The sequence below is a fragment of the Phlebotomus papatasi genome, chromosome 2, assembly GCF_024763615.1.
Source record: "Phlebotomus papatasi isolate M1 chromosome 2, Ppap_2.1, whole genome shotgun sequence".
Lineage (NCBI taxonomy): Eukaryota > Metazoa > Arthropoda > Insecta > Diptera > Psychodidae > Phlebotomus > Phlebotomus papatasi.
Genome location: NC_077223.1, coordinates 14634597 through 14659874, shown reverse-complemented (window position 1 = coordinate 14659874; position 25278 = coordinate 14634597). Strand labels below are relative to the sequence as shown.

General features: G+C 31.4%; 2 protein-coding genes across 3 annotated transcripts in view; one reads left to right on the top strand and one right to left on the bottom strand.

Moving 5' to 3' along the window:
• Positions 1–25278, top strand: part of LOC129802702 (parathymosin-like) — a 265721-nt gene that overhangs the window by 20362 nt on the left and 220081 nt on the right. The window lies entirely within an intron of this gene.
• LOC129802681 (N-acetylneuraminate 9-O-acetyltransferase) overlaps positions 1–25278 on the bottom strand; it is a 49155-nt gene that overhangs the window by 10820 nt on the left and 13057 nt on the right. Inside the window, exons 2-7 of one of the 2 annotated variants that reach the window (XM_055848685.1) lie at positions 20923–21133; positions 9471–9590; positions 5804–5940; positions 5549–5736; positions 5193–5464; positions 160–719 (exon numbers count right to left, since the gene is read on the bottom strand). In XM_055848685.1, the coding sequence (XP_055704660.1) occupies positions 160–719; positions 5193–5464; positions 5549–5736; positions 5804–5940; positions 9471–9590; positions 20923–21133 (1488 nt within the window). Of the gene's footprint in view, positions 1–159; positions 720–5192; positions 5465–5548; positions 5737–5803; positions 5941–9470; positions 9591–20922; positions 21134–25278 lie in introns of those variants that run through there. The other variant, XM_055848683.1, reaches the window with a different exon arrangement.

Genomic DNA, 25278 nt, shown 5'->3' with positions numbered 1-25278 from the left:
ATTAAAGACCTCTAAAATCAATGATTCCTCGGGAAACAAAAGTACGAATTAAATTAAATTAAATTTAAATTTAAATCAAATAAAAAATCTAAATAATGATGTGAAATTGACCTAGACTTTGTATAAAATATGCATTTTATAAAACTAAATCCAACTTACCATTTCTTCTACGGGAAACAGAGTGTTAATGTACAGAACATTTCGCCACCAGAACTTTGGACAATTCGCATGGTCCATTGTGGGTGGTTCAAAGACTGAGTACTGTTCGAAGTATTTCATCAGCAGCTCCACACAGCCCAGCACAAAGAGGTAGGGTGCTGTAAGTCTCATAAAACGATAGGCTACGAGACCTACAAAATGCAGAGCACCAGCCGTTACTTCATTCACTCCCTTTGATAATTTTTCAAGTTTTCCCTTGGCATTGGTACGGAAGTAGATGTAGGCCACAAGGAAGCCACTGATGAAAAAGAAAGTGTCTACACTGAAGGCACCATTGGAGATAGTCTGAAACCAAAATTCCTTCTCGACAGTCTTTCGAAGGTCCATATTGTCGGAGTATTTGAAGACGATGATGCAAGTGTGACCCAGTATCACCCAGGCCATAGATACTGCACGAAGACCGTGAATCGAGGGGATTGTGTCACTACCTACACTGCTGTCGCAAATGGCCTTGAAGTTCGTCACCACAGAAAAGGATAGAAGCATCTCGGCAAAGATACCTGGAGGGAGAGGTAGGGCATCACTCACGCATTATGCTACATTTGCGTTTGTTATCAACACATTTATTTATATTTTACGGTCTTTCCTAATTTGTCCACCTTGCTCATTGGAATATCAAGTATAATATATTACACCGCCTGCGAGTTAATGACATTCAAAGTGGAGTAAATATATGCATTTGCAATCAAACCCTCTCCAAAAATTATTAATCCCGGTCAAGTGATGTAATGGAGGAGATCGATTTACACAACAACCTGATCTTTGCGTTCCATCTCGAAAATTTAGCAATTTTTACTTGACCAATTTTGGGTATATAACATAATGCGAATTTTAAAGGCACTGATTCATAGCGACTAACAATAATTTTTAATTCACTTATTAAAATAACCGTTGCGCATTATCTAACAGGTACTATTACTTCCATCACTTCCAATATTCATGTATATTAGAGCGTAAAAATTAATAGTAATGAGATATTCAAATATAACGTCAACCATTATGATCTAATAGATTTTTTCTCTCCCCTTTTTTCATAATGTTTATACTATACAAAAAATCCTCCATATTTACAATCAGCAATTGATAGACGCAATAAAAATATGTGTGAAAAGGTAATGCAGAGTATATATTGCATTTTCTTTCTCATAGCTATTATGTCTTCAGATGCATATTAAATGCAATAGGGTAAGATATTATTCTGAAATCGTTCCGGAATACGAGCATCACTCTCATTATCTTACGATTATGAACGCACCCAGAGATATTGCATTGTGATTTATGATGGAACACCAAATATTTACCGTCAATGTTGCAATCTAACAATAGCGACGCACCGATAATGATAGAAATTAAAGAAGCACTTCAATTTGCCCCAAATTGCAATTACAAATGCTTGAAAATTTCTCTTCCTGATTTCTTAGATTAAAAAAAATCATCAGTATTGATGCATTTACTTTGCAATTTTGTCTCAATTCTATGAGGAAATCTATTTAAAAAAAAACTTTCAAGTAAACTGCTCCATTTAACATTATTAAGAAGAAAAAAGGATAAATCACTCACAAACTCACAAATGATAAATTAATTGCGGATGCTAGTACATAACTAATCTTCCTGCGTTAACTGAGTGAAGTAAAAATATAGGAAAGTATCGTATTACAAGTCAAAAATTAATTTTAACTTTGTTTTATTTGTGATATTTCTGAAAGTCGACTTAATATTATTAAAAGTGCAAAGGCTCATTTGTTCGTTGAGATTTTTATTACTCGAACAGCTGAAAGAGCAATAATACACAAGAAAATGCATAATCCCTCGATTATTCAATACGTGTAATATATATCTCATTTCCTCAACCTCATCAAGCTTTATTTTGTTACGAATTTGCCAATCTTCATTTACAAGAAAAAACGTCTAACGACAGGATGGTTTTTTGTTTGTTTATTTTCTTCCTCCAAGAATTGGGGTTTTGAGTTATCTTGAAAAGACCATCAATGTGAGATTTTTGAAGATTGCAGTGATATTTCTTCAATATACGTCAATGACCTTGAACCATTTCTTCCAAGAAAATTTCAAGGTCAAAGATTAAATAGTTCTGAAGAATGGATTTATAGCAAATACTCAGTAAATTAGATTTAATTGTGGATAAATCTAAGTTAAAATGGTCTAAAATCAATAATAATTTATCATTGTGAAATTGGAGTCATAGCGAATTGTAGTCACACAAAAGGACAAATGGGGATAACCAAAATAGAACCAAAAAGAACTTTACATATCGCTCCTTAGAAATTAAAAGGGGTCAACTCACTTTTTTGCGATTTTGAGATTCTAATGCACTTAGAAAGACAATTTAATAAATTTTCAGATAACATAAGTCATTATATTTCGTTATCAGTAAAGTTTTTCAAAATTTTAATCTTTTTGATTACTTGCATAATTTTGTTTGAAGTAAAGGGGCACAAAATATATTCATCGTTCAAATTTTTGTGAAACAGGGAACTAACTTAAGCAAGTTGATCCCTTGTCATTTTAATTTCAGCAAAATTTGTACATCATTTAGAACGACAAGGAGCTAACTCATTAAAAAACATATTTTGAAAGGTAAAAATATAAAAGTTTCGATGTTTATATTAGTGCTCATACAAATAGAAAAGAAATAAATTGTTTTTGTTCAGTCATTAAATTGAGATACTTATTTACACAAAGTTGATTCTTTCATGCTGTCTCCTGAAAAATGGGCGAAAATTAGTTGGCCCCTTGTAATTTCCAAGGAGCGATATATAGGGGAAACTGGGGTACCACTGAACTTAGGGTAGCATCGAACAGTGATACTTATTTCTAAACTACCTGGACTATGACGATCATATCCTCAGTCGAAGAGCATCCCTATAGTATCTATGAATTCATACAGGGCATACAATACAGGTCTTATATCCAATTAAAAAATCACAATGTTCGGTCCTACCCCGTGTTCAGTAGTGCCCCAGTTTCTCCATCATATAACATCTTTCTGATTCTCTTTTAGTTCTTTCCGTTCTTTGGAAAACACAGGAGATCAACTCGATTATTTGTGATTTATGTTGAGATTTTCATAGAAAATAATTTATTAATAATTTGAGATAAGATACTTAATTTTATTATTTGATTAAGAGGCTAATTTGAAAGAAAATAGGTTATGTCAAACATAACCTCGTCAATCCAATATTGTATTCTGCGAGGAATAATCTCTCAATTGACATTAGAAGATAAGTTTTTGTTTAATAACAAAAACACTGACCTGAATTTTTTCTAGCCTAAAACATAGTAGATCGTTTGATTATTTAAAATATTGCGGGAAGGGGAAGTGCTAATAATTCAGTACTGATCGCATTTAAGCATCAAAAATTCAAGTTTTTTTTGTTAACTTTTTTTCAGAAATGTTGTTTGGATCCCTAAATTACATTTGGAAATGAATAAAAATATAGTCTTGTATTTAACTGTAATTTTGGACATATTGCTTGTAATTTCGGACACTTTGCTTGCAATTTTGGAAAGCTGATCCATCATAATAGGATGCCCAGTCTTCTCCATTTTTCCTGAACCCAAAACTTACCAAGATTTCCTCTTGTTTATGAAAAAAAGCCGGAAGGTCCAGATACTTTTCATACATTGTTTTATATAGAGTTGACTTTTATACTCTAAATACGCTCACTCAGACTCCTTTACTCGTTTTGCTCTTCCGGTACTTTTCAACGTCTCTTTTTAAAGACTTTGTCTACAGTATCTCGTTCGTAAAGACGGTAATTCTGTATTTCTTAAGGCAATTAATCAAAACGAAAATATAGAAATTTAAATAAAAATAAACAACTGTCCAAAATAAGAAGCATCAGCTCTCTGGTGAGCCTCTGACAAAATTGTCTGTTTTTACACGAAAAACGTTATTCACAAGAAGAAATTCCCTAAAGTAAGGAAATTCTGTAGCAGTATGACAATGCCATAAGACAAATTTAAAAATTGTAATGAGATAAGTTCGAAAAAATAATAGAAAATCAAATTCATATCAGTTACTAAGAGCTTCATACAGCTCTTTACAATGGCCGTTGGATGCTCACTGGGCTTTAATATTGTCCTGCTTCAAAATGTTATGAGCAGAAGACAAATTATTAATATTGCACCAAAGCTAAACAGGATTGATACTGAAAGTAATCATAAAGCTCAGTTGTATTTCTCGTAAGGAACTGCTCAAACTGCTTAAGTTTCGACAAAGCAATTTTTATTCAAATTTCATTCAAAATTGAACGAAATTAGTGTCAATTACTTCTAAAATGAATAAATATTTAGATTGAATACACTATTCTTTAAATATTCAAAGAAAATTCCATAATATTAATTAATTTATTTGCAGTGTCCAATTTAACCCACAAAGTGTCCAAAATTACAAACTGTCCCAAATTATGAGCACTTCCCCAATTTAATAATATTTTAAAAATTGTAGATTTCTGAAATGTAAGAGATAATTTGCATGTTGCATTTTACCAGGGAATTCTTTGTTGTGAGATTAAATGATTTTTCGATTTAATTTAATTTCGAAATTAGTAGAAATTAGGTTAAGATGACTTCAAACATTAAAATAGTCTCTTTAGAAAATAAGATAATTAGATTCAAAATAAATCAATGAACTGCTTGGCATATTTTTCAATTTTTTCTACTATATTGTGCTTGCTTGCGATATCACTGTAAATTTGAAGTAAAGGAACACAAAACTTGACTTGCTATTTTTCGTGAAACAAGGACCTAACTCATACGAATTATACACCTGTCACTCTTACTTCAGAAAAATAGGCACATAGTTTGGGATTACAGGGATTTACTCATTTACAAAAAGTCTTTAATGCTGTCTTCTAAAAATTGAACAAATTCAATTGGTTCACTATAATTTCCAAGGAGCAATGTAATGTAATATATATTTTTTAATGGAAATGCTTAGCAATATAACTCACCAAGAGACTCTTCTTGATGATCCAGCGACTCTACAGCCAGATTCTCGTCAGAATTGTTATTGTTTAGTCCTCTGGACTTTTCATTCTTCTCCCTGTTAGGCATAACATTGGTGAGATCATATGTAATACAACCCAATCCTCCAGCTGTAAGATCAGTAGCCAATTCCTTAGATTTGGCTTTAAGTTCAGCACGTTTCTTGATATGCTGAGTGAGAATGAGATCGTATATTGTTCCTGCGATCAGTAAGCATGATACACAAATCACGGTTACTCTAAAAACAAAACAAAGCAATAAACGTAAATTTCAGCAAAGTAATTTGAAGTAGATAGTGCTAAGAATTAGGAAATAAACTCACAACAGGATATAGAATGTAGGATCTGATGTGAATTCGTAGCGTTTCTTTGTAGGTGATCGTACATCTAAAATTGTCGTCCGTTGTCCATGTAAATCATTCTTGTCTTCATTCAAACGTTTTGCAATCGCTTGAACATCCTCTTCTGAACACGATGATGGTAGACACATACCTATATAAAGTGTACGAGGCTGAGGAAATGCATTTTCCATATTAATAAGATTGTGTAAAAACTTTGTTTTTTTTTCTCACACTTACCACATGTGTTAAATTTTGCATGTGAAAGAGGAGTTTAATGACGAAAAAGCCTGGAACGAAAGGACTTTTTTCGTTTCTTATCCGTCGTCCGTCATGTTTGTAATTAATTCCTGACGATAGTCCACTATTGCCCTCGCCTGTTATTAGAAAAATATTTAGAACAGACATACGACTTAACGTCATTCAAATACTTGCAAGAATTACATATGCATTCTCGTTTTACGTATATAATGAATATAGAAGAATTCATAAAATATTTTAAATTTTAGGTATAAATTGTGATTGCAAAGCTTGATTTTTTTTAATCTTTGAAAATCATTTTATCAATTGTGGAGCTCAGAGGCAAAATGACACATATCCTATGCTTTAACCATAGGATATGTGTCATTTTGCCTCTGAGCTCCACAATTAACTAATTTAAAAATTCAAATACAAAGTTCCACTTCTTAAACTCTGTAAAGATCGAAAGGAATCTTAAAGACCGATTTTGTGAATTAATTCGTAACTATTTGTGAATTCCTAATGAGGTCTTACAAAATATTTGTGAATCGTATAATTCACTAACAAGTTCGTAAAAGTTTATACTTTTCCCGCAAACATTATTCGTAAAATAATTTTTTAATGAATAGTTTTGTTCTTTTACAAATATTTGTTCGAAAATGTTCATGTGCAAAGAGAAGAAAATTTGTAATATTTTGTCTTTTGTTCGTAAAGTTTTGCTAAACAAACAAAAATGTACAAACAAATGGCAAAAAGCTACAATTTTTTTTCTATTTACAAAGAACATTTGTGAAACGTTTAACGAACTTCGAACTTGTTAATGGGTTATACGATTCACGAGCATTTCGTGAGTTTCTGTTGGAAATTCACAAACTTTTCTGAAATATAACAGATATTTTTTCAAGGCTACAATTTCTTTGTTTACAAATGTTTTATTTTTCAGAAAATTCTAAATGAAGAACTTATACTCTAAAAAGTTTCCAATACGACCAACTGGATCTTGTTAAATATCTGTCGAAAGTATATTCTTCTCAAAATGATATTTTATATAGAAAAACATCCTATTGACAAACTTTTAACAAAATCTAGATGGTAGCTGATTTTACAAAATTTTTTACTATTTTTTTATTACAAAAGAATATGCTTTTGACGAACTATTTGACAAAACAGAGACAAACTCTTTGGGTAAAATCAAATGACGTCGACACATCTTTTCAATTTAGTGAAATTCAACCGATTGAAATTTTACTTCCTATTTCTTCAAACAGAATAACTGTCCTTTTCTGTAAAATGAAATTGAATAAAAATTTGAATATTAAATTGAAATTGAAATTTTCATTCGACAGAAAGAGACAATTACATTTGGGGTAACATTATAACTTCTTTTCGATACTATTAACTGTCAATTCTGAAATATTTAAATGCGAAATAAACTTTTTGTAGCTAATATAAATATTGTGAAGAAACCGGTGAGCGTCGGGGATATAGGGCAGCTCAGAAAACCAACAATTCTTCCCAAGTCTACTTTTTAAGTCTACCACGATCGGACTTCTACCCCAAAACTATATTTTCTAAAATTTAATAAAGCGACAATATTATTTTGTATTATGAATTCTTAGACTTGTTTATGAGTATAATTTGTTAAATTATATCTGTGAAACATTTTCTCATAAAAATAAGCTCAAATTTACTCTTGTCATAAAAGATCTTCTCAATTATTAGAAAAACTGACTTTTATTTAATTAAAAATGTGATTCACTGATAAATATATGAAAGTAGAGCAGTTATTATATAGTCCACTAATATCTGGCTATATAAATTGACCAATACTCATATTTTTGATCAAATTCAGCATGTTATGTCATTAGAATTAAATTAATTTCGTTAAAATTATGGGCAAAATACGCACAGATGAAGTATAAAAGGGTTAAGATTGCGCTGAAAACACACACAGTTCAATCATGAAAGCGGTAAAAATTGAGCTGACAATACACACGGAAGTTGGGAAGAAACGTTGTTTTTCTGAGCTGCACTATATCCCCGACGCTCACCGGTTTCTTCACAATACAAATAATCCGTCGGTAACCACATAAGAACTAATATAAATATTTATCAACAGTCATATTGATATAAAGATGACACAATAATGTTTAAAAATGTGTCGTTCACTAAATTTAATAAAATACAGAGGTGACATGACAACTTATATTCGATACTATCGACTATCGATTCTGAAAAAAATAAACGATAGCTGTACTTCCTGTATCTAATAAAGATATTTATCAACAGTCACATACTAAATTCATCAACAGTCACATCCTATCGTAAATGGTCGACATTCACTTAATCTAACAGATATAGATTTATCAATCCTATCGATTCGATAGTGTCGAAAAGTTATCATTCCACCCCTGATTTCAGTTTGATGGGATTAGAAGCAAAATTTCAATTTATTGAATTTCTATAAATTATACAGGTATGTCAGCGTCATTAGAATCAAATTTTCTGCAGAAAATTAACCCTTTAACGGTTAAGAGTCACCGCAGGGTAGCATTACAAAAATCTCATTTACAGCGGCAATAAAGGTTTAATTTATTCAGAATTGCTATAATATCCTCAATATAACATCCATTCAAGGTTTGAACTCAATTTGACTCTTCGTTTAATTGCTATCCAAAGTTTTTTGTGACAGGTCAGGGAAAAAGTATGATTTTTTTTGTGGAAAAAATCTCATTTCCAAAATCAAGAAAAATACCGGTTTAAAGTAATCTGACTAAAATAAATTTATTTTTACTGAAAGATATATCGTTCTACTTTGTGTATTTTATTTAAAACATTTGAAAAAAGTAAAAATGTGAATTTTAGAAGCAAAAAGAGTTTCAATTTTTTTTATATTTTTGCATTTTTTGCCTAAACTAAAAAAAAAATGAAGAACGGATGGTATTTTTTAATTTATTAAACCGTAATTAGTCTAGAAAAAATTATCACACTACATTTTTTTGCATATTTAAAAATTGGACGTTAGAGGGTTAAATTTTGTGTTTCAACTACTAAAAATATTCCCATAAAAAATTTCATGACTGTCGTTAGGGTCGTGACTTTCAAATCGGGAAGTTGAACTTCTAGAGCTTCCCAGGAAATGGTTAAGTTTTTCTTTAAATTGTTATTCCTTCCACTATTATATTCGTGTAGAAGAAAAGATGTTGCATGTGAAAAAAATTATATTATGGCAAAACGAGACTATATTAGCCAAGGGATAAAAAATAGTTATACAGCAGAATGTTCTACTTCGTATGAGAAAAAATATTGAGCAAATCCCTGTTTAATTAAAGTGATATTTTATCCTGATATTCATTAAAATATTTATCTATTTAATCCAAGTAATTTCACAAAAATTAAGTGAATGAGAACTTCATTTTTTTAGCTAATTTATCCACGGTTAGAACTAATGACCCAATTGTCCTGAAAGGAATAACACTTTGATCAAATCAACGGTTCTATTCTAAACTTTTGATGTCTCAAAATGACGATGTTTTAAGTTTACCTGTTATTCGATATTTCCTTCTTAAATTTTGATTTTGTATGAAAACTTCTCAAATCATTATATACATACAAATTATACTATTTGGGTATAAAAATTTTGTGAGAAAAAAAGAGGGTAAATTACCAAATTTCATTACTTTTTCAGCATCATCATTCGCAATAGCTGAGCAGAGATTTATTGAGCCCATCCAGTAGTTATTGCCGTAGAAGAAGCCAGCTGTATAATGTCCACTTGCATCATCCACTGCAAAGAGACAGAGAAGATGAGGAAAATAATTTTGAGTAATTAAATCACACGTGCTAATTGACACAATTTTTATGCTTTCTCGCAACATTTTTTTTTCTATTTATGTCACTTTGGAGGACGTTTGCAGGCAGACTAAATAAATTTTAATTTTCAATTCATAGTGCAGAGACAAGACAAAGAATATCGCGAAAGATGTTTAATTCACAAAACGCACTATTGTGAAAAAAAAAATTTCGCAAATGTCTTGCGTCTTAGAAAAAAATTGCGCCTATACATTCAATTCCAAAGCAGAAGAGCCATTCAGATCAATTGCATGATTAATGAAGTGGAAATACGGGGGAAACCCAAACAATTTCCAATTTCCGCAAACTTTTAGACATGCCGCAGACGATGCAAAACACCATATCAGACAAATTTAATGTTTTTCTTGTGCACATTTGTTGAGAAATATGGGTTAATAAATCACGCAGAAGATGAGAGTTAATATTATATTATATCTCTTTTAAAAAAACCATTTGGAAGTATATTAGATCACTCCGTAAGTGGTTAATATTTCGCAGTTTTTATTATTCGGTGATATAACAACACATATTTTTGTAACTAGTCAGATGCAATCGAGACAAAATAGACAAATAACGAGATTATAAGTAGAGTGTTAAATTATAGTCGGAACGTTTGTTTTATTAGATGAATAAAAAATTTATGCTCAGTGGGCCTACAAAGTGAAGTAACTCCATTAATGCTAACGCCACTAACGCAATACGAGGAAAAATATCAAACACGAAATTTTGCGTACCATCAAAATATTTAGAAGTGTCCCCTCCAATTCTGGGACAAATAAAGCCTTAAGATTTAAGTTCAATATGTTTTATTACTGAACTCAGTAGCGACAACACAAAATTACTTAAATTTTAAGTCGCTACTTATCCCTCGAGATCCTGTATTTAAATTTTGCATAACGGTGTTTAGGGATTGTTGTTATGTCATATATATAAAAATTTATAACTATGTATCCTGTGAATGATTGGCATATACAACCTGTGAAGGAGTTTTCCACCGTTTTCACTCTGGAGGTTGGTCATCAACGCTAAGACGGCGGTGGCCGCATAAACGCAAAGCATATAATTACTTGAAAAGGACTCGAGTGTAAGCACAATAAATAAATAAATAAATAAATAAATAAATGTTTTGTATCAAAATCAAAGATTTCCAGTTCTGAGTCCAATCTTAGTTCAAAATTTTCTGTAAAGGTTTTAAAGAATAAACTTTATAATTAAAGAAATCTTAAAGAACTTTAAGATTTGCATTTCAGCCTCGATTTCGATTTTTTACATTTAATGTAATAATAAATAACTAATAATTGACATAAAGTTCTCTAGTGTATAGAAGCCCTACAGGTCTATAAATTTAACACTTTGAAATTCAAAATCTTCAAGGTCGTGTAGCAAGTCAAGCAGAGCATGTGGCCTCTAATAGCTCAGTTGGTAGAGCACTCGTCTAGTTAACGAGAGGTCTCCAGTTCGATTCTGGGTGGAGGCAGGAATTTTTCCTGTCTCCACTGAGAAAAAATTGGATGATTTGAGTGTCATTTGCTCTGATTGACGATTTCTCTGTACATAAATACAATTAACATTGAACTAAAGTTCGTAAAATTCTCACAATAATTCAAAATCTTTATTAGACAATAGGGGGAAGTGGGGCACCTTTGAAAGTGGGGTACCTTTGAAATTGGGATTTTTCACCTATTTTTAAATAAAATTGAACCTTATCGTGATAAAATTTAGCTGCACAAACAGATTAAGAAGCTAAATTACATTATAATATAGCTCTGTTTCACTTAAACATGGGAGAAAAATCCCAATTTCAAAAGTGCCCCACTTTTAAAGGTGCCCCACTTCCCCCTACGAGTAAACCTTTAAAGTTTTATTACTTAGATTTATCTTAAAATTCAGAGGCTTATTTAAATAATTTGACGACAAATATTCAAAATTCTACTATTGAATGAGAAAAAATCATAGACAATGATATAGTGCTCAACTGGATCACTGTAAATCTGTGTAATTATAAATTTTAATAGAAAAAAAATATTGAGAAATTATTGCATTCTTATCGTAAAAGTGATTTTTTTTATCCAATTGAAATGTATATTATGATGGTTGTTTATTAAAAATCAGGAATGTCCTCAGCCCACTGAAGAATAACCATACCGAGGGTCGAAAGCTTTGGAGAAAATTGAGTCTTTTCGTTTTTGAGAAGAAGGCAATCCTCTGACGAACAGCGGAAGAAACTGATGAAATACAGCATCTTATCTAAAAACTGCGTATTCGTAAAATGCGAATATGTTTTTAATTGCCTCTGCCTCTGCAAACTAGAGCAATTTATGTCTATTTTGAAGAGTTTTTCCTACAAAATCGTAGGGAATTTGCTTCAATATAAACATAAATTACTCTAGTGTGTAGAGGCCATAAAAGAGAGCTTTTTTGTTATTTTTTGTATTCTTTCTACTTTTTATTTTTATTTATTATTAATGTGCATGCCTCCATTACCACTTCTAGAGATCCAACGATAATAGATTAACTACTTGAGGTGTTTAGAAGATTACTTTCCTCTACGAAAGAAAATCACTTGTTTGTAGGGAATATTAAATACGCTTTAAATGTTTATTCAGGTGGACCATTTTATATTAATGATAATTTATTACTCAACTTCGCTTAATCTTAAGCGGTCTTCAGACTAGAGGTTTAACCCAGTTCTCGAAGGCCTCAATATCCTAAATAGCGAGGAATTTTATTGCTTTTGAGAGTCTAATAGGTCATTTATGTTTAATAATCCAACCCTAAGTTAATTTTTCCAAAAAATTGTGATTGATGAGAAATTACCCAAGCAGCAATTTTTTCTTAAAATAGTCTTGTAGAATTCCTTAAGTAAGGCACTATAGAACCAAAAACCTATTTATTTACTTATAACGCTCTTGCTTCCATCACTGAGATTACTATAAGTAAAGTGGCGCACTCTTAAGGATCTTAAGAGCTGCTATAGGAATTTCAACAGAAAATTTTCACTTTAAGTCTTTTAAAAGTGCACTAAAAGACTTGTCTAATACTTGGTTCTATAAGACAGCTATTTTGCTTCTTGGGTAGAGCAATTAAGCCATATAGCTAAGCCTTAGGTCTGAAGCCGGTATTATGTACCATGCGTTTGCCGCTGTCTTACCTGCTAACCAAAGACCCAAGACCCTAGTCCCCGATGAGTGGCCTTCAAAGTTGAAGCCAATTTCTTACTTTCACATACAAATGCGTATGGGAATTTTTCTGCACTCGTGACCGTTATGCTAAATATTTAAAAAGTGAGAAATTTTTCCGTATTATAAGATACCTTTCCGTATGGAGGGATAAATATACTAAATTTTTGTTTAAATAATTTTTTTCCTTGGACCACTGTGAGCTGAGTCCGAGATCAATTTAGGAATTGGCTTCAAATAGCTCCATATAAAAAGGCCAACTTGTCAGGCGCTTGCTAAGACCCTATCCTTAAAAATGCTGGCACACTCTGTTACAACTTCGTGGCTTACTCACAAAAAAATCCTCTTATTCATTGGAGGAAGTTTTAAAACGAATGACTTTTCCAATTTAATAAAAATATATTTTATGATCTGATCATCCTAGTTGATCCACAGCAAATTGCATTACACTTCCCACAGCAATCTCATATCAACTTAGAAGAAATTTTCTTCGATTGAGATATTCCTTTTGTCGTATAAACAAAATAAGTTGAATTTTGTAATTTTCTATTGAACGTGTTTTGTTCTAGGTTCCTTTACTTCAGAAAATGATGTTCATTTATTTGTTTTCAAGATACTAGAAACTGAGAAAATAAATAGTATCATTAGATGAGGGTGATTTTGGCCCCCGGGAGTGACTTTGTCCGCTGCTGTTCATGCTTTTCTTTAATTCAAGCATTTGTAAGGATGGTCTACACTAATCGGACGTTGTAGATCGGATCGGTGAACACCATCCTTAACCCTTTAACGACGAGACAGTTTTCGCGAACCGAAAATCAGCAATAAAAATGAAACCGATTAACAAAATCAGTTAAAGGTCTTACATCTAGCCTTAGAAAATCCAACAGAGTCTGATTCAGTGTTTTTTTTATATCTATGAACGATAGGAACAAAAATAGCCCAAAAATTCAAGTAATTTTTCTGACAATAGCAATGAATCATAATTTTTACTTTAATGAAAAATATTATATTTGACTATTGTAGTTTCTTTTTCCAAAACGGTTTTGTATAAAAAATATTAGAAGTATAAAAAATAATTAAAATTAATTTTCGTTATGAGAATTTAAAAATTCGTAATTTTTAAGCTTAAAAATTTACTATTTAGAAAATAGCTAGAGACTTGCAAAAAATATCCTAGATTCCTTCAACCTTCTACTTTGCAAGTACGTACAAACATAAGAAAAAAATAACTTCAGGTAGTCAGGAAAAATTATTTTCTTTATGGGACACCGGTGTTCCAATCGTCCTTAAAGGGTTAAGTCCTAGAGAAGGGGCACAGTCACTTCCGGAGGCCACAGTTACCCGCTTGCGGTACTTTTAAATTCAAATAACACCACATGATACTCATTCATTGCCAATGAAAGATTGATATTTAATCGAAAGTGTGACGGAGCTAAAAAGATTTCACGGTATACTCGAACTTCTAAGCTTAATATGATCCTATATTCTGCAATTAGATTTAGCAGAACAATTTTACTTATCAATAAATATTGTAAAATCATAAACCAACTTTTAAAGACAACTTTTAATTTTTACGTTATTCAAGCAGTTCGGAAACTGTTCAACTTTATCACATCAACATAATCTATTATTAACTTTCAATAAATAAACAATTTGGTTTAATTCACTTTAAGTAACTCTTAGTCGGAAATATACTTCTTATTACCATGAATATTATCCATGAATTTTGACCCAGAAACATATAGAAGAAAAAACATATCTCGTTACTTTTCGAAGATAGCAATCAACTAGGTTCCAAATCATCACAAAAACGTGATCAATGAAAAAATTAGAAATGCTGCGAGAAATAACTTATATAGTACATGAATGGTCAGAAAAAAAGATCAATATTGTCCGAAAATTACCTCAATGGCCCACGAAGGTAGATAGAGGTAAAAAAAAGCGAGACTTGCGAGAGTAGAGGCAACAAAAAAAAAAAAACTATACCTTCCAAGTGAATTCATGAGACAACAATTGCATAACCAACATTCAATATTTTTTCTTCACCTTCTTCTTGGGCTTTCAATTTGCACGAGACGATTCCGGAATATTCATTGTGCATTTACGCCAAAAAATAAGCTAAATTTTTCAAGAGTTACACATATTTTTTTGGGAGAAAGTACACGGCATGACCAAATAAGTTTTATGAAGAAGACACTGGTAGTCATTTTCACGTAACGACAATATTTTTTTAATTGTCACTGAACACGTTTTCCCTTCGAGAAATAAACCATATTCTCAAATTTAATAAATCTCTTGGATTGCCAAATTTATTATTTTCATAATCTTTAACTCGAGACACTGGAGATGGCCAATTTAAAGCTTAAAAAAATATGAAAATAGTTTGTTTAAAGATGGTGTGTCTCGCCCAAAAAAATCCATCATAAAGACATCGTGCATTGGAATGGCAACTAATTAGCATTTTTGAAAGAAGATTCCTCAAGTATAAGAGTTTTTTTTCAGTTGAAAAGTAAACAATTTGTAGAGTAGGAGATATTCTTGAACTTGAGAAAGTAAGTTCCAGACAAATGTGGATAGCTTTCCGCAAAGAGAAAAGAAGTGATGAAATAAATTCATAACAATGCTGAGAATTGTTGTACCTATATGTATAATTTATACAATTTGTATAATACACAATTTAAGAGCCATCAGTCAAGTTCAAGATGAATATTTAGAAGAGGTTTTGGGTCAAATAAACAAACATGCTCTGAAGAAATTTGGGCTTTAAGAAGGATCTGAATGTAAACGTTCGGTTGAATTAATTTAACAGACAAATAAAAGCCTATCCTAAATTATCGCAGTATTGGAAGTCGTAAACATTAAAAAGAAATCCTTCTTCATATATTCTTTGTAAATAGCTTAACAGCGGATGCTCAGTGTTTAGGTTATACGGGCTTCAGACCTAAGGCGCCTAAGGCTTAGCCATAAAGCTTGACAGCTCTAATTTCTGATCAATTACATTTTTTTGGGGGAAAAATAATGCAGGATATTGAATTATTAAGAATTAATGACCTGTTAAATTATAAAAAGCCAACAAACTTGGTTGCTATTTAGGCTATTTAGGATTTTAAAGCCTTCCGGAAATAGACCAAACCTCTAGTCTGAAGACCGCTTTACAATAGTTTTTAACATTGTATTGTGATTTTTGCAAGTTTTAAAATATTAGTTAATAAAATCTTTTCGAATTACAAAGGACTGAAGAATTACTTTTTATACGAGTTTCTGATAGAAGCCTTAGTCATATGGCTTAACTTTTCTAATTTTTTACCATTCAAGGCTTTTCGGAATATTTTGACTTAAGATTGGTTATTGAGGATAAATAATCTGTTAGATTCTTAGAAACTAATAAAATCGATTGCTTTTAGGATTTTGAAATCTTCGAGAACTATGCTAAACCTCTAGCCTGAAAATCGTTCTGAAGATTAAATGGCTTAGTTTCTCTCATTTTTCATCAACCAGGATTTTTTTAAATAAAATTTTGATATAGTTTCATGTATAACCAAAAGATTCATTAGATTTTTAAAACCACTAAAATTACTCATTAAGGACTTTGAGGGATTCGAAAACTGGGCTAAACTTCTGGCCTGAAACCTGTATTAGGAAAGTATTGCAATTTATTTGATTTAGGATTTAATTGATTTTCTTTATGTTATACACATTGGACATAAAAATAATAAATACATCACTGAATACTTGTCGTTTAAAAGTTATTCTAAAATAAGATAAACATTTATGGTCAATAAAATCAATTTTAACCAGAAAAACACTCAAAATTGATGAATTACGATTTGCCGAGATATTCATTTAAAAAATCGAGTTATAATCAAATTAGAATCAGGCTGGTTATATTAAGAGTCATGGATATTTGAAGTTAATACAAGCTGTAGTTGCTTAGTAAACATTTAAAAAATAACACCTATCGTATTTCTTAAGTAAAAATTCATTCTGAGGAGGGTCCAGGAAAATATAAATCAATGTCTTTAATTTTAACTGTTTAACCTTTAGATTAAGTACATCAATCGAATTCGTAAAACTCGTATTACTCATCTGTGGAGTAGGATGAAAAAATATGAACAAGGGATTATATACGTAAGAAATTTTTGTCCCTTGAGTTAAACAATTGAGTTACAATGGGTTATAATAAATAAAAATACAGCATCGCTCAGTCTTTCCCTATAAGTCAAATGTAATATTTTTGCATCGCATGATGTTTTAATTATTTTTCGAAAATATTACCATTGCATAACCTACATTGTACTGTGTATTTTCAAGGTTTTATCCATAAAATAAGAAGTTAATGTGAAGTTCCAAAAAAGGTACCCCATTTTTGGGAACTCCTACGAACACTTGGCGAAATAAAATTTCCATCAGTTGGTCCAAATATTGAGAGTTTAACATTATGATCTTCTCAGTTTATAAAGTTTTGCAACAAACCTTTAATATAATAATAATAATAATAATAATAATAATAATAATAATAATAATAATAATAAACATTTATTCATGCCCCAAGCAAAGCATTTTACAATTAAGGGACTATACAAATACAATGATAATTACTTTAAAATACAATCAGAATAAAGATTAACTGAAACAGAAAATGCGGAGGTGATTCGAGACAAAGAAGGCTTTTTAATCATGAAAATTCAGAATAAATTGAAAATATTAGAATCTATAAGTTCTTTATAATATTTAACCAATCTTAGAAAAAAGGTTTGAGTAAAAAAAAACATACAAGATTTAGGAAGACGACTTTAGGAAATTTAAGTTGCATAATATTTTACCTAGATGAATTTTAATTGAACATTAAGTGAAAAACCTCTAAAGCTTAAGTGTTTTTCTCTTCGTTCTCGTCATTTGTCACTTTATTCACTCTTAAAGGATTAAATCAAATAAATCCTATTCTGTCAGCGCACTTAAAAAGTATAAAGTAAAATAAAAACTTTTTAATAATATCTCACAAGCAAGAACTTCAATTTTAAATTAATTGTGTATTGTTTATAAGAGAAAAAAGTAAAGTACTTATTTAAGTTTTTTTTTCAAGTATTTTTTTCATTTTCTAGTCTTTCCCAGGTGTCAAACTTTACATTTAATTTTTAATGAGATTCACATTAATTGTCACTAATGAGAATTAGTGTTCATAAGAGGAAGTAGAAATCAATTCCAAGAAAAATATCTCACTTTCAAAGATACCCCACTTCCCCTTATGTTTGATTCATGTGTTAGATTGATTTAATAATTAGGGTTTGCTCTATTTATTGATAAAAAGGTTGACTCGTTATTGAAAAATAGGTTTAAATTGACTTAAAGCATAGGGAAAAGCTTTCAGGCTTCGCACACACCATATTTTTCCTTCACAGAAAAAAAAGTATTTTGAAAAATGTTTGTAAATGTTTGTGAATTCCTATGAATGACTTACGAAATGCTCGTAAATGGTATAACACAAAAAATGTTTATAAAACTTTGTCATTTGTTCGTAAATTTTTGTTTGCCTGACGAACATTTACCAACAAATGACAAAATTTTACGAACATTTTTTGTGTGTTTACGAATATTTACGAATAAATTAATGTAAAAGTACAAAAAATGCTCGGCAAGTGATCATGTTATGAACAATGTTTGTGAAAAAGTACACTTTTACGAACTTGTTTGTGGGTTATACGATTCACGAGCATTTTGTAACTCCCCCATTAGGAATTCACAAACATTTACAATCATTTTTACAAAATATTTTTTTCTGTGTAGGGAAAAGTGCCCATTCTTTGCACTGTACCAAGCTTCATAAATACCAAATTTTTTTTATGTTTTTCAACAAATGTGACTAATCGCAACCATATTTTAAAAACTAGAGGAAAGTCACCGGTTTTTAAAATAATATTTCGGGGTCACATTTATTCAGAAACATAAGAAAAAATCAGTAATTATGAAGCTTGGAACCGTTTAAAGCATGGGCACTTTCTGACAAGCAATATTCCCAATATTCCATTGGTTTTGCTTACCAATGGAACATTGAGAGCCACTCAAACATTCCTACCATTTTCTTTCAATATGAGCATGTTTTTGTAACTGTAGGAACCTGTGTTCCTTCAGTAACCAACCACTGTCTTTCAATTTATGAAGCAGACATAATTGGGTCTTGGGTCACTATCAGAGATACTTACAACGCTGTTATCAACCCTCTGAGTCGAAACTTTAGGTCTGCCAGTAGCGTTTTTCAGATGTACTCGTACCTAATTAATATAATATTCGAAAATTTAATGTATAACCTTTCGTGATTTTCTATAAAATTTGAAAATTAACGACGCAGATTCATTCCGGCAGTATCTCTGAATGATTTCCCACCTTTTAACTCCGTCTAACATGCCATTTTAACCTAATTTATGAATTATCAAAAAAACAGATTACTTCTTGTTATTTATTATCACTTTTAAACACATGTATTAATCATATACAACTTTAGAAATGTCCAAACCCACCATTGGCCTCTCAAATGACATAAACTCAAAATATGGTTGGTTTATTTTAAGTTAGTTGCATGTTTTTGACGACCCTTTTGAGTAACTTTTCAAATGAGGCAACAAACTTTTGACGCATGAAAAATGAACAACTTTTGGAAAACAATAATTCTTTATATGAAATAAAATGAAATATTTTTTTTCGAAATACATAAATAACGGATTACATGCAACTAATTTGCAAAAAGAAAAATTTTAAAAAGTATTTTTTTCTATCATTTTTTGCACCTGGTTTCCCGAACATACATGAGGCAACAAACTTTTGACACCTACTGTATTTTAATAGCTGTCATTAAGGCACACATTTCCTGAATAAAATTATATCAGATTCATTAAAGGAATATGGGAAAATCTGAAATGTTCGAAGCTAGAATATGTGCGAAACCTGAAGGGCTATTAATTTTTCGTATTTAATGCTATAAATCAATTTAAACTAATTTTTGTAGGTCGTAAATTTTTATCAATAACAAGATCAGTTTCTAAATCTTGTTAAAAGACACAAATCACATTTTTGGACGCTCAGCGACAATTAATTGTGATATTATGAATCACATTAATTAAAATTTTAATGTGCAATTGTGATAACACCGTTTAATTTGATTTTTTTGTTCTGAAATAAACATAATAAATTCTCATTTTGTTTTTTTAGCCCACCTTATTAGCAAAGGTGTGCCAAAATTTTAACTGTTTGGCCATTCAACTGATATACGATAAAAATTTTGAAATCAAGAGATTTATTATTATCTCATTTTAGGATGCAACAAATTAAAGAAATAAAAAAACTTTTACCTGTGCAAGCTTCTTGCACAAAATAATAATATTCTCGATTCACCAAAAATGTTAAATACCACAGGTGAGAGAATAAATTGGGCGGCAGTGGACTTGAAAGGAAGGAAAAGTGGTCATGGACAGTTGAATTCTTTCCCAATTGTCTTTTTCTCTTCATCAAAATTATATCCCCATTGGGGTTTCCCTTTCGAGACACTCTTGTTTTCAGTTGATATTGTGGGATTAGGTTGAATCGTCAATTTCAAAAAAATAAAAAAAAAATCCGGCACAAAGTAAAGCTGGTGGACGGTGGTTTAATGTTAGCTGATTCAGCAGACTAATGCATAATATTGTATGTTAAAAATTTCACCTTATATAATTCTGTTTACGTAGCGTATTTAATACACAAATTCACATTTATTGTGGTGTAGAGACACGCAGATATGACTCTAAAAGAGAAGAGAGTGTGTTGCAGAGTTGTGTTAAAGAAAGCCGAATCAAATAATAGAATTTCTTTTTCTATAATAAATTCTCTAACGAACCTTAACTAAGAGACTCAGACACTAGTGATTGAACCTTCAAGGCTTGAGCACATCTTCAGTTATAGCTGAAAGATCTTTTAATGCTCTATTTGCAAGGAATTGAGTATAAGCATCGTTTATTTCTTGTTTTAAATAATTGAAAGAGGAACATGTCCTAGAAATCTACCTTCCTAGAAATCTTTCAACTATTTTATTTCATGATAATTAATTTGATATTTACTCACTTTTCATGGCCCAGATTTTTTCAGCTGCAAGTCCTCTGAAATATTCCATCATGTGGCGCGAGCAATTAGGCGTTCGAACATCATGAGCAATTTTGGGCCAGGCGAGGGATACCGAGGCAATATTGAAGAGATCGAGAAGATCACGTACACGATTATGCGATATATATTCACCAACATGATCCGTCGCATTATCACTTATCTCTTCAAGATGCTGTGTATTGTGAATAGTAAAATTCTCATCAGTTACTTCTGCATGCACTATCACAAAAAGCCAAAGAATTATGGGAAGGAAAATTCTGAGAATCATGATGATGTTGTGAGTTTTCTTTCCTACAAGCACTTTCCCACGTTCTTCTTATCTAATTTCTGCTCAGCCACTGAGGGATCTCTTTTTTTCCAAGCCCCACTTGAAAAAGGGCTCACACTTCAGGATCACTTTCTTCTATTAACTTCAACAATACACATTTTTTCATACTCTCAATCTCAAATCACTCTGACCAGTTTTTAATCATCTCCGCGAAAAAAAAATACTTTTCTTCTCCAACACAGAATATTTAAAAAAAAATAAATGCTCCAAAAACCTCAAAAATTCCTAAACATCTTTCAATGATGCAACTTTTAAGTGATCTCTTTAAACTCAATCAGTTACTTTTTGAGCACAATTTCAAAGAAAAGTAAAACGATCGCGCATAACGGAAAATATTAAGTCACTGGCAATCATGACTCAATGGTCTCTGGCTGAATGGAGCGACTCGTTTGGCCCGAATGAAAGTGAGAACTGAACAATTTTTGCGTCTTCCACCAGTCGACGATCCTCCTTCGTTTTTTTTTCTTTACTCTCTTCAACACAACACGTAATAATGGTGCTTGGCAGAAAAAGCACATAAACTTTCTTTTTCCTAATCGTGCATACTGCTCCGTCGCGCGTCGCCAAGTCTCTTTGGCGAGCGACTCTTTGGATGCCAGAGGTGCACTCTTCAAAGGAAGTCATACCTCCATCACCATGTATCCATCATGTATCATAAAATCAACTATTAAACTATTATGGATTACCAAGCAACTCATCGATACGAAATGTACTATTCTTTTTGTCTTATTGAGCAAAAGGTCAGACATATCAATATTATGCAGTTTATTTTCATCATCCTTTGAGGATTTACAAATTAAAAAATATTTATGGAACTATACGTTTTAATATGAACAATATTTACATATTTCAATGACAATTTAAGTGTATTATTAACTAAGAAAATGAGTTTTGTGACAAATAGTTACAAAACAGGTGATATCTTGATGAATATTGCAGTGACATTTTTATTCGAAATAATAGGTGATGTTAGGAAACCATAATCTCAAAAAAAAAATGATCTGAAAATGTCTCTTGCTTCAATCTTATAACTTGAGATGTTCTGAGAAGTTGTAGATAATTTCAATACCTTTGCAAAATAGTCAAACTTGCTTAAAACCGATATTTACTTTAGTCACAAAAGACAGATTTACTTTAAAAAATGAAAAATTAGGTGTTAACGCACTCAAAATTGGATTGAATTAAGATTTTGTAATGACGTTCAAAAAAAGAAGAGTGAATTTTGATTTCATGAAATATTCCTGATAAAATCAGGTTAGCTGCCAGACACCAGAACCGTGATACTTATAGGGCAGATTCACATTGATTGTTAAATACTTAGCAGATACTGGACGGAAAAATAGACCTTTCTTGATTTTTACTCTTTAATTCTTCACGACGTTTCGAGGATGAATGTCCTCTTCATCAGGTTTCGAATTGGAGGAAAAATCACGTACAGGTTACAGAATGTCAGTGTCAGCCTTTTGGATGGTGAACATCTAAGTAAAAATCGCAAAAAAGTTCAAGTGAAGTGCAGCAGTAAATTTTCCCATCTGTACGTGATTTTTCCTCCAATTCGAAACCTGTTGAAGAGGACATTCCTCCTCGAAACGTCGTGATAAATTAAAGAGTAAAAATCAAGAGAGGTCTATTTTTCCGTCCACTATCTGCTACATCTCATCAGACCGAAAATTCATTCAGTTAAATACTTACGCATATTGGTTCAAAATTACACCGTTTTTCTTCAATTTATATATTTTTATCGGAATTTCTTAATAAATTCGTATTTATATGAATATAATTTAAATAAATAATTAAGATAAATAACGAAAAATATAGTAAAAAATGTTTATGTGTCCGATATGCCCAGCACACAATAACTTTTGTTTTTAAACATGTTTTCAAAATTTCCTGTGAGAGTAAATGAAATGCAGATCTAGTCATCTCGCTCTCTCTCATAGAAAATTTTGAAAACATGTTTACAAACAAAAGTTATTGTGCGCTGGGGAATAATCATAATGCCCAGCGCACAAAAATTTTTATTTATAAACATGTTTTCAAAATTTCCTATAAGAGTGAGGAAGATGACTAGATTTAGATCTCACTTACTCTCATTGAAATGTCAAAAATATGTTTACAAAACAATAGTTATTGTGAGGCAGGCATAACAATTTTTATACGTACAGAGTCTTCGTTCATCGCTTCTAAAGATTTTCATTTATAAGATATCCCAAGTAAAGGAAGAATACCAGCGATCGGCAGTGTCCCTCGGATCGTCAGGTTAATACCATATTGTTGCACCAACTCAAATGAATTTTTAAAAATTGTTGACTACTTTTCTTCCATTTTGACTCTCACAAGAACGCAGTGCATTAACTTATAGATTTAATTTATAAAACCATTTTTCATTGAGTACCTGATTAAATTCGTGACGATCCGAGGTACAGAGTGCAAGTTTGCAATGATCTCTATTTTTTATTAGTTCGTTGTCAATCTTCAAAAATCAAATGTACAGATATAGTTAAATGGATATTTAGTGGACTAATTAGCAAAAATAAAAATACCAAAAAGTGTTTTGGGGCTTATATTTTCAACTAAATATGGAGCATGTCTCTTAACATTCCGATCCGTGATGCTCTTCCCTTACCAAAAATTTATAATTCAATATTAACTGACAAATCCACGAGAAAAATATTAATAATAAATAAATTAAAAGGAGTGATAAAGAGTGAGACGTCAGTGACCAATTTTTTGTACAAGAATCCGAAGATTGCATGATTTTCGTACAGAGACCACGAGATCGCAATTTTTGTACAGAAATTCCAAGATTACTCGATGGTTTTGTTCGGAGATTGCAAAATTGCGTAATTTTCCGACAGAGGTCGGAATATTGTGCGATCTTAACATAAATATCGCGAGATCGTGTGTAGAAAAACACAATGTACAGAGATCACGTGATCGCCCGATATTCGTAGAGATTGCAAGTTCACGCGATTTTACACAGAGATCGCGAGGTCGCGTATGACAAAATCGGTCGATTTTTTGCACAAATATCACGAGATCGCGCGATTATCGTACAGAGATTGCAAGATTGTTTTATTCTCTGCATGGGGATCGCAATATCGTTTTATTTTCGAACACAGATCGAAATATTGTGCAATTTTTACATAAAGATCGAAAGATCGCGACATCGCGTATGACAAAATCACTTGATTTTTTTGCATAGAGATCAAGTGATTGCGCGATATTCGTAGACTGCAAAATCGCACGATTTTTTTGCACAAAAATCGCGACATCGCGTGAATTTCGTACAGAGATGGTAAAATCGCGTGATTTTTGCAAAAGATTAAGCAGAGTGAGACTTAAGTGACAAAATCACGTAATTTCTTGAACTGGAATCGGAAGACCGTGCGATTTCTATACATAGATCTCTAGTTTCAGCGATTTTTTTTACAAAGATCGGAAGATTTTCATACAAAGACCGCACGATTTTCACAAAGAGATCACAAGATCGAGTGATTTTCTTACAGAAATGGCAAAAATTTGCGATTTTTTGCAGAGAGCTCACGAGATCGTACGATTTTTGTACATAAATTGTAAGATCGCGAGATTTTATGTACAAATATCAGGAGATCGATGGAATTTCGTACGAAATCGTGAGAATAAGAAACAATCGTGAGATTTTCGTCGATAAAATGCAATAATGATCGATTTTTTGCATAGAGATCGCCATATTGCGTTATCTTAGTACAAAGACCACAATATAGCACAATTTACAGAAATCACGAGATCGCACGATTTTTTATTTATGTATCTTTTGCCTAAAAATTGTTAGATCTCAGCTCGAATAAATCATGAACAGTTTAGTAAACACTCAACCATTCTTTGAATCAGGGGCATGTCATTTCCTATGTTTCCCATATGTTTCTAGCGTGCCGAAAAACCTTTTGAGTTTATTAACTGTTTTCTGTCAGTGTAGAATGAATTAGTAAAAAATATTAATACAAAAT